Source organism: Salvelinus sp. IW2-2015, linkage group LG16, assembly GCF_002910315.2.
Source record: "Salvelinus sp. IW2-2015 linkage group LG16, ASM291031v2, whole genome shotgun sequence".
Taxonomy (NCBI): domain Eukaryota; kingdom Metazoa; phylum Chordata; class Actinopteri; order Salmoniformes; family Salmonidae; genus Salvelinus; species Salvelinus sp. IW2-2015.
Window position 1 is genome coordinate 32,808,453 of NC_036856.1, and position 11,242 is coordinate 32,819,694.

Genomic DNA, 11,242 nt, shown 5'->3' on the forward strand with positions numbered 1-11,242 from the left:
CTGCTGGGTTGTTGCCCTCCTACGGCCTCCTCCACGTCTCCTGATGTACTGGCCTGTCTCCTGGTAGCACCTCCATGCTCTGGACACTACGCTGACGACACAGCAAACCTTCTTGCCACAGCTCGCATTGATGTCCCATCCTGGATGAGCTGCATACCTGAGCCACTTGTGTGGGTTGTAGACTCCGTCTCATGCTACCACTAGAGTGAGAGCACCGCCAGCATTCAAAAGTGACCAAAACATCAGCCAGGAAGCATAGGAAACTGAGAAGTGGTCTGTGGTCACACCTGCAGAATCACTCCTTTATTGGGGGTGTCTTGCTAATTGCCTATAATTTTCCACCTTTTGTCTATTCCATTTGCACAAGAGCATGTGAAATTTATTGTCAATCAGTGTTGCTTCCTAAGTGGACAGTTTGATTTCACAGAAGTGTGATTGACTTGGAGTTACATTGTGTTGTTTAAGTGTTCCCTTTATTTTTTTGAGCAGTGTATATACACACACACCACAATAGGCTATTATTGATTTTGGCCCATAGGCCTGACATTATTACCTCTTTCAAGGAGCTTACCGTTTTGATAGGGTTTGATTTAGCCTAAATACCTTTAAGCCTACCTATAGAAAAGTTTTTTTTTAAACAACTCCGCATCCCTGCCCTGCCTGGCAAGAGTGGCCCGAAGGGTGTTTACATCCATTGGCTCTGCAAGTGCGGAGAGGGTATTCTCCACTGCTGGCCTGCTCTCCAGGCACCATCACATGAGCCTGAAGCCACAGACTCTGGCCAAACTCATAGTTTCTAAAGTGAATTCAAAACACTATAGACTGAGGCTAATAAGGCATTTCTCGTTTCATTTTATGTTTCAGCCTATATGTGCAATTAATATAGACATATTTTAAATCAACAAAATGTTTAAATGCGGTCCGCTTAATGTTTCGCCAACCTAGTGTGTTGCAAATGCTTCACAATTTATTTTTTTGTAGGCTATAGCTTTGATATTATTTGCCTAAATAATTCCTTCTTAGGCACCTTATCTGTGTATTTTTAATGAATGGAGTGAATTTGAAGTGGCAGTTATTTTTTCTGTGAACGATGAGCGGGATTCCAAACGCTCAACTCTGCTCACATACTCTTGACTGTACTGTGGGGTAGCAGAGCTGTGCAGCTAGGTGCTGTACTGTAGGTACTGTGGGGCAGCAGAGCTGGGCAGCTAGGTGCTGTACTGTAGGTACTGTGGGGCAGCAGAGCTGTGCAGCTAGGTACTGTGGGGAAGCAGAGCTGGGAGCTAGGTGCTGTACTGTAGGTACTGTGGGGCAGCAGAGCTGTGCAGCTAGGTACTGTGGGAAGCAGAGCTGGGCAGCTAGGTGCTGTACTGTAGGTACTGTGGGGCAGCAGAGCTGTGCAGCTAGGTGCTGTACTGTAGGTACTGTGGGGCAGCAGAGCTGGGCAGCCGGCAGCTAGGTGCTGTACTGTGGGGCAGCAGACCTGGGCAGCTAGGTGCTGTACTGTAGATACTGTGGGCAGCAGACCTGGGCAGCTAGGTGCTGTACTGTAGATACTGTGGGGCAGCAGAGCTGGGAAAGCTAGGTGCTGTACTGTAGGTATTCCGGAGTTAACTTGAAAGCTTTCGCCACTGTCCCAGCATGGCGGTCCTGTCGACAGGACCGCTACCTCCGCCTTTGTGCAAGGAGGAGCACTGCCAGAGCCCTGCAAAATGACCTCCAGCAGGCCACAAATGTGCGAGCCACTGCCTGTTCACCCCGCTATCATCCAGAAGGCGAGGTCAGTACAGGTGCATCAAAGCAGGGACCGAGAGACTGAAAAACAGCTTCTATCTCAAGGCCATCAGACTGTTAAACAGCCATCACTAATATTGAGTGGCTGCTGCCAACATACGAACTCAACTCCAGCCACTTTAATAATGGAAAAATTGATGTAATCAATTTATCACTAGCCACTTTATATTATATAATGTTTACTTACCCTAGATTACTCATCTCATATGTATATACTGTACGCTATACCATCTACTGCATCTTGCCATCTTGATGTAATGTATCACTAGCCACTTTAAACATTGCCACTTCATATAATGTTTACCTACCCTACATTACTCATCTCATATATATATACTGTACTCTATACCATCTACTGCATCTTGCCTATGCTGTTCGGCCATCGCTCATCCATATATTTTTATGTACATATTCTCATTCATTCCTTTACACTTGTGTGTAAGGTAGTTGTTGTGAAATTGTTAGGTTATATTACTTGTTAGATATTACTGCATGGTCGGAACTAGAAGCACAAGCATTTCGCTACACTTAACACCTGCTAACCATGTGTATGTGACAAATAAATTTGATTTGCCATGGCTACCCAGCAATGCCCTCTGCCTCATAGCACCTACAGCCATACATACATCAACATGACATCATTACACTGTAAGGTTGTAGCTTTGCCTTGAGGACATAAGACTACAGCTACCACGGGGTAGGGGGGAGTGCTTCGGTGGCAAACGGAGAGGTAGAATACAAGGGGTTAAGGCTAAGGGGTTAGATCTTAGGGTGTTAGACTAGGGTCAGGGGAGAGGTAGAAAGCAGGCCTTATGGTTCAGGGGTAAGGGTTGAAGGTTAGATAGGGGTCTTACCAGCAGATGTCTGCTTGAACTTCTCGCTCTTCTTCTTCCTCCATTTCCACGGTTTGAACAGACGACCGAGGGTGGCAAACTTGCTCCGCCTGCGAATGGGAGGGGTGTGTGTGCCAGGGACAAGCGAATCAGATCGCATCGCTGCCAGTCGCTCCACCTCCTCAACTGAGAGGATAGAAAAGAGGAGAGATGAAGAAGAGAGGAGAGATGAAGGGGAAAGGAGAAGAGATGAAGGGGAGAGAAAACAGTCAATAACATAATCCATAAAAGAATGAGATTCAAAGTATGTGGTCACATACACATATTTAGCAGATGTTATTGCGGATGTAGTGAAATGCTTGTGTTCCTAGCTCCAACAGTGCAGTAGTATGTAACAATTCACAACAATAGACAAATCTAAAAGTAAAAGAATGGAATAAAGAAATATATAAACTATCAAGACGAGCAATGTCGGAGCGGCTTTACAGCAGATTAGAATACAGTATATACACATGAGATGAGTAAAGCAGTATGTAAACATTATTAAAGTGACTAGTGTTCCAATATTAAAGTGGCCAGTGATTCCACGTATATAGGGCAGCAGCCTCTAAGGTGCAGGGTTGAGTAACCGGGTGGTAGCTGGCTAGTGATGGCTATTTAACAGTCTGATGGCTTGAGATTGAAGCTGTTCTTCAGTCTCGGTCCCAGCTTTGATGCACCTGTACTGACCTCTCCTTCTGGATGGTAGCGGGATGAACAGGCCGTGGCTCGGGTGGTTGATGTCCATTGATATTTTTGGCCTTCCTATGACATCAGGTGCTGTAAGTGTCCTGGAGGGCTGGCAGTGTGCCGCGGTGATGTGTTGTGCAGACCGTACCGCCCTCTGGAGAGCCCTGCGGTTGCGGGCGGTGCAGTTGCCGTACCAGGCGGTGACACAGACCGACAGGATGCTCTCAATTGTGCATCTGTAAAAGTTTGAGGCTCTTAGGGGCCAAGCCAAATTTCTTCAGCCTCCTGATGTTGAAGAGGCGTTGTTGCACCTTATTTCACCACACTGTGTGGGTGGACCATTTCAGATCGTCAGTGATGTGTACGCCGAGGAACTTGAAGCTTTCCTCCTTCTCTACTGCGGTCCTGTCGATGTTACACAACCCAGTTAGGGGCGTGCTCCCTCTGCTGTTTCCTGAAGTCCACGATCAGCTCCGTCATTTGTTTGATGTTGAGGGAGAGGTTATTTTCCTGGCACCACTCTCCCAGGGCCCTCAACTTCTCCTCGTAGGCTGTCTCATCATTGTTGGTAATCAGGCCTACTACTGTTGTCATCTGCAAACTTGATGATTGAGTTGGAGGCGTGCGTGGCCACACAGTCATGGGTGAACAGGGAGTACAGGAGGGGGTTGAGCGCGCACCCTTGTGAGGCCCCTGTGTTGAGGATGAGTGAAGTAGAGGTGTTTTTCCTACCTTCCCCACCTGGGGGTGGCCCGTCAGGAAGTCCAGGACCCAGTTGCACAGGGCGGGGTTCAGACCCAGGGCCTCGAGCTTAATGATGAGCATGGAGGGTACTATGGTGTTGAAGGCTGAGCTATAGTCAAGGAGCAATTGATCTGAATGCGTCTAATTAATACATAAGGAAGAGACCATGGTAATATAAATCATAACACAAGGAAAGATGAAGATGGAAGGTTTACAGAGGGGAGTTTAAAAAATTCTTTTTTATTTTTAACTTTCTCCACATTATACACAGCCCAGTTTGGTCTCTCTCTCTCGAAAGTATTCACCCCCCTGGGTATTTTTCCAATTTTGTTGCCTTACAACCTGGAATTAAAATAGATTTTGGGGGGGTTTGTATCATTTGATTTACACAACATGCCTACCACTTTGAAGATGCAAAATATTTTTTCTTGTGAAACAAACAAGAAATAAGAGTTGGATGGTTTCCGCTGGTGTACAGCAATCTAAGTCATACCACAGATTCTCAACTGGATTGAGGTCTGGGCTTTGACTAGGCCATTCCAAGACATTAAATGTTTCCCCTTAAACCACTCAAGTGTTGCTTTAGCAGTATGCTTAGGGTCATTGTCCTGCTGGAAGGTGAATCTCTGTCCCAGTCCCAAATCTCTGTAAGACTGAAACAGGTTTCCCTCAAGAATTTCCTCGTATTTAGCACCATCCAACATTCCTTCAATTCTGACCAGTTTCCCAGTCCCTGCCAATGAAAAACTTCCCCACAGCATGATGCTGCCATCACCATGCTTCACCGTGGGGATGAGATTCTCGGGGTGATGACAGGTGTTGGGTTTGCGCCAGACATTTTCTTTGATGGCCAAAAAGCTCAATTTTAGTCTCATCTGACCAGAGTACCTTCTTCCATATGTTTGGGGAGTTTCCCACATGCCTTTTGGCGAACCCCAAACGTGCTTTCTTATCTTTTTTTTAAGCAATGGCTTTTTTCTGGCCACTCTTCCGTAAAGCCCAGCTCTGTGGAGTGTTCGGCTTAAAGTGGTCCTATGGATAGATACTCCAATCTCCGCTGTGGAGCTTTGCAGCTCCTTCAGGGTTATCTTTGGTCTCTTTGTTGCCTCTCTGATTAATGCCCTCCTTGCCTAGTCCGTGAGTTTTGGTGGGCGGTCCTCTCTTGGCGGTTTGTTGTGGTGCCTTGCAGCTTCATTAAATAGTACCCGCAAAACACCAGTCTCAACGTCAACAGTGAAGAGGCGACTCCGGGATGCTGGCCTTCTAGGCAGAGTTGCAAAGAAAAAGCCATCTCTCAGACTGGCCAATAAAAATAAAAGATTAAGGTGGGCAAAAGAACAAAGACACTGGACAAAGGAACTCTGCCTAGAAGGCCAGCATCTCGGAGTCGCCTCTTCACTGTTGACGTTGAGACTGGTATTTTGCGGGTACTATTTAATGAAGCTTCCAGTTGAGGACCTAGTGAGGCGTCTGTTTCTCAAACTAGACACTAATGTACTTGTCCTCCCCTCAGTTGTGCACCGGGGCCTCCCAGTCCTCTTTCTATTCTGGTTAAAGCCAGTTTGTGCTGTTCTGTGAAGGCGTTGTATGAGATCTTCAGTTTCTTGGCAATTTCTCGCATGGAATAGCCTTCATTTCTCAGAAGAAGAATAGATTGACGAGTTTCAAATGAAAGATCTTAGATTCTGGCCATTTTTAGCCTGTAATCGAAATCACAAATGCTGATTGTCCAGATAGTCAACTAATCTAAAGAAGACCAGTTTTATTGCTTCTTTAATCAGAACAACAGTTTTCAGCTGTGCTAACATAATTGCAAAAGGGTTTTCTACTGATCAATTAGCCTTTTAAAATGATAAACTTGGATTAGCTAACACAACGTGCCATTGGAACACTGCAGTGATGGTTGCTGATAATGGGTCTCTGTACGCCTATGTGGATATTCCATAAAAAAATCAGCCGTTTCCAGCTACAATAGATATTACAACATTAACAATGTCTACACTGTATTTCTGATCAATTTTATGTTAATTTAATGGACACAAAAAATTTGCTTTTCCTTTCAAAAACAAGGACATTTCTAAGTGACCCCAATCTTTTGAACGGTAGTGTATATCTCTCTCTCCCTGAGCTATGATACGCTCTGCACTGTAAGAGAGATGTCAGACTGTTCTAAAATAATTACACTGCTCTCCTTACTCCATTTTCTCATCATTTTTCCATCTCCAAACTCCCCCTCCTTCCCATAACACCGGTCTTCCTACCAGGCTGGACTGCTTGGAAAAAAGGCATGGTGCCCGGATCACAGGTACAGGGGAAAAATATTCTAATTCAAATAAAAATACTAACTCAAACTCTTAATTACACACACACACACACACACACACACACACACACACACCTCACCTTTTAGTCTGCACAAAGAGTAAGTGTGTGTGTGAGGGAGAGTGGGGGCGCAGGGGTTGGCGGGGGGAGCTATTTATAACTTGTCAGAAATGTCCAGATCAACTAGCCCATGTCAGCTAATGTTTTTAGCTAGGTTTTTTAGCCCATACATTTTGTTGTAATGTTTGAGTCACTCAAATATCACATGAATACACGTTGGCGAAATGTGTAGAATTGCAAGAAAATGTGCTTTAAAACAKAAACATTTTCTCTGCACCTCATGACAATATGTGTGAAATAAGCTTTAAAACCTACAACAACAAAACAACTATCCGCCAAGAAGAGGTGTGTGAACAGTTTGTATCATGAACAGTGCTTGTGCCCTTAGAAATAGACATGGTGTGGATGTGCAGTGGGGGCGCAGGATGTTCCCCAATGCTGGAAGGGGGGCCTGGGTGAAGTTTGGCATGAGAAAATAGTAGTAACAGCCTAAGTGTAAAGGAGAGGAGACAGACCTATCAACTGAATTAACTATGGAATGCATTTAAATGATTTATGCTTTTCATATGCACTTGTGATAGTAAACAGAACGGTACATCTCAGGCTTGTAGTCTACTGGAGCCAGGGGCTGTTTGAACACCATCACAACAACATTCAAAACACAGCAGAAGAAGAAAAATACCATTCCAATGCTATACTGCCTAGATAGATATTCAATAGCCTAATGCTTACAAAACACCATATACTAGTACATCCACAGAAATAGTCTGACTCAGAGTAGTATTCTTTATTATTACGATTTGAAAAGTCCTCAGCAGCCTGTCCACGGAGAAAAACAGCCCGCCGTGGGGCAGGCAAAGGCAAGCGAGCAAGCCAAGCGGTCGCTTGGAGGAGCAGTGCAAAGATGAAGTGGGAGATGATCAAAAACATCTCCTACTGCTTGAATCAACGTTGTTTCACGTAATTGCAATTCAATTGAGTGGAAACAGCGTGAAATATACTTTCAATTGATGCCTGTGCCCAGTGGGCTCTTCCTGCTGCTGTGAAAACCTCAACCCTCCTCTCCACTCACCTTCATGGCAGTTGCCGCGGCAGTTGCTGCATATGTGCTTGATCTCCTTCCCGATCTGGCAGTGGATCATGAAAGGTATATTGTTGTTGTTTGCCGCGGGTTGCTGCTGCTGTTGCTGTTGCTTGTCGCTACGGCTGCGATTCTTGGACGTCTTCCGAAGCAGGTAAAACGCTCTCCTCTTCGGCGGCTTCTCCTCGGTAACGGCTGGGAGTGGGGAGGGAGCGTCGTTCCGAGAACCAGACGCGTACCAGGAGCTCATAACGGCATATGCAGGAACCGCTATGGTTAGGCAAAGCAGGGCTATGGCTATGGCTGTGTGGGGTGGATCCGCTGATCCCGATTCGCTCTCAGATATGCAGTCAGGGGGGCTTTAAACGGTCTAGTCAACTGTCTACTCCAATGCTGATGACCTCCGCAGACTTAAAATAACTTCCTGCCAATCCCTGGCTTTGTGCACGGGGGCCAACAACTTCAGCGTTAGGGCTACGTAAATTCGTCAGTTTTTGTATTATATGGATCTGTTCTTCGCCATTTATTTAGGGGTCCAATCCCTGTTTATGTATCCTTGTACGTCATCACATTTGAATCTGCCTCTCAACTGCATGGGCGGGGTTTACGGTCTCCCTAAATACTGATTTCCAGTAGTTACCACAAACACAAAGTCTATATCGCAAAAATGAATGAAAACAAAAATGTGCTTTTTGGTCTTAATTTAAGGTTAGTGTTATGCATAAGGTTAGCAGTGTGTTAATTAATGTTTAAGGTTAAGATTATGGTTAGGTTTAAAATCAAATTTTAAGAAGATAAATGGGCTGGGGTTTATGACTTTGTGGTTGTGGTAAATATTGACGACTCAAAATAATCTCCACCCACTACTGAGAATTGACCTTGTTATTATGTAGCTACAGCCAGCCTACACAATATTAAATATGAATATCATATCACCACAACCACCAAAAGCCCCAATATGAAATGAAATCTTAACAACAGTGGAGGCATACCTATAAGGTCATAAACATATAGCCTATAGGCCCCTCAAACTCAACTCTGGACCTCCAAGCCAGTTCCACTGCATTTTCCCATTGTTCATCTCTAATCAGGGACTGGCTTAGGTGGATGCAATTAATGATCAATTATAACAGAAGACCAGCAGGCTCCGGGCCTCGTAGGGTAAGAGTTGAATCAAATCAAATACCCCTGCTATACGCCTAACACTCAATGCACAGACCTATATTCACTATACCGGCATAGCAGCCTGAACTGCCAAATGGCAGATTTTAACACACACACACACACACTAAATTGCTTTATTAGCCCACTAGGGAGCAAGAAATACTATACTGCCAAGCTAATGAGACTAAATTGTGAAAGACTCCAGCCACCCTAGCCATAGAATGTTCTCTCTGCTATCGCACAGCAAGCGGTACCAGAGCGCCAAGTTTAGGTCCAAGACGCTTCTAAACAGCTTCTAACCCCGAGCCATAAGACTCGCTGAACATCTAATCAAAATGACTACCCAGACTATTTGCATTGCCCCCCCCCCCCTGCCCACGCATGTCACTTTAGTAACTCTACCTACATGTACATATTACCTCACATTACTCGACTAACCGGTGCCCCCGCACATTGACTCTGTAACCGGTACCCTTAATATCGCCTTGCTATTGTTGTTATAATCTGCTGCTCTTTAAGTAATTTGTTACTTTTATTAGTTACTTTTTTAAAGGTATTTTCTTAAAAACTGCATTGTTGTTTTAAAGGCTTGTAAGTAAGCATTTAACTGTAAGTCTACATTCTGTGTATTTTGGCGCATGTGGACAATAACAATTTGATTTGATGCGCGCATGTGTGTGCGCTCTAGTGTGTGTGTGTTTGTGTGTGTGCATTGTGTGTGCGCACATGCACCATGCCTGTGTGTGTGGTGAGAGAGAGAGAGGACGAGCGAGAGAGAGAGAAGAGAGAGAGAGAGAGAGAGAGAGAGAATTGAGAAGTGAACGATGTATGCATTCATCCTTCAGTCACCCCCTCTAAATCTTCATCCTCTATATAAGTTTCACACTGGAGGATAGAAGAGAGAAACAGACAGTGTTTGAGAGACGAAGACAGACAGACAGACAGGACCAGAACAGACATCACAGAACAGACAGACAGACAGACAGACAGACAGACAGACAGACCAGACAGACAGACAGACAGACAGCAGACAGACAGGACAGGACAGACAGACAGACAGACAGACAGACCAGACAGACAGACAGACAGACAGACAGACAGAGTTAGAGGAAGATAGAGAGAAAGAGAAAGAGTGTAGGAGAGTTAGGAAAAAACCTAATTCTGCAGAAATATCATGTATGATTCATCCTTCAATCATTCTCTACATTCCTTTCTGACAGAGAATATGGAGAGAGAAGAGGAGAGGAAGAGGATGGTGCAACATGGATGATATAGCGAAGGCCATTTGCTGGTAATAATTGCAACGTATAAGTCCAATACATATCACCATACAGGAAAATAGACCAAGGATAGGTCACTCCAGTCATCAGGTGCCTGATTGGTGTCACACCTTTTCCCCAGCCCCAGCTAACACACCTGACTCAATAATTAACTAATCAGGATCTTCAGTTTAGAATGCAATTTGTTTAATCAGCTGTGTTTGCTAGAGATGGGGAAAGGAGTTTCCCATCCTTGTGCTAGAGGTTTATTTACCATGAGAGCGATAGGTGGACCAGGATTAGTTTATTTATGCAGCGCTACTGCCCCCTGCTGACAGATATAGAACTAACTTATTGGAGCAGTAGTTTCCTGTTATCAACAGCAGGTAGCGATAGCTAATATGAGCTGGAAGTTACAATCAAAGTAGTGGCTCATTCTGCAGTACAGAGGTAGCAATACATTGACAATGCAGCCTCTCTAACACACACACATGACTATGCAAACGAGCACATACACATATACTTAATCACTCTCTCTCTCTCATTTCAATTTAAGGGGCTTTATTGGCATGGGAAACATATTGTAATGAAACAGCACGGAGCAGGTCTCGAACCCTCGACCTTCTAGCCCGAAGTCCGGCGCGCTATCGACTGTGCCGCAAAAGCATGCTCGTGCGGCAGAGTCGATTTCCGCACTTATAAACCCAGGGTCGTTACAATATGTTTAAATAAACAAAAAAAATGAACAGTAAACATTATACTCAGTTCCAAAAGAATAAAGACATTTCAAATCTCTCTCTTTCTCTCTCTCCATATCCCTCTCCTCTCTCTCTGTCTCTCCCTCTCTTCCTCTTTACCTCTCCAACCCAGTCATGGTGCTGAGTGTAGCAGTCAAAGGTACACAGTCAGTCAGGGAGGAGAGAGGAGGGTAATCATAGCTGACTCTGTAATCTTTCATGTAATAGGTCAAGATGGGATAGTTAAACAGGGGACCTGAGGAGATCCAACCATGTGCAGCAGGTGTGTGTGTGTGTGTGTGTGTGTGTGTGTGTGTGTGTGTGCGTGCGTGCGTGCGTGCGTGCGTGCGTGCGTGCGTGCGTATGTGTGTGCGATTACATAACAACATGTTAAAAAGTCCCCCCTTCTGACTGATGCTGATTGACTGTGTAGATTAGAAGCAGACTGTAGATTGTAGAAGCAGACTGTAGATTAGAAGCAGACTGTAGATTGTAGAAGCAGACTGTAGATTGTAGAAG

At 44.8% G+C, this 11,242-nt stretch overlaps 1 protein-coding gene across 1 annotated transcript in view; it reads right to left on the reverse strand.

Annotated features, from left to right (window-relative positions):
• Positions 1–8,050, reverse strand: part of LOC111975289 (phosphatase and actin regulator 1-like) — a 22,248-nt gene extending 14,198 nt beyond the window's left edge. The window contains exons 1-2 of the mRNA XM_024003490.2: positions 7,555–8,050; positions 2,649–2,813 (exon numbers count right to left, since the gene is read on the reverse strand). Coding sequence (XP_023859258.1) covers positions 2,649–2,813; positions 7,555–7,813 — 424 coding nt within the window. The 5' untranslated portion in view covers positions 7,814–8,050. The remainder of the gene's footprint in view (positions 1–2,648; positions 2,814–7,554) is intronic.
• Positions 8,051–11,242: the final 3,192 nt, after the last annotated feature.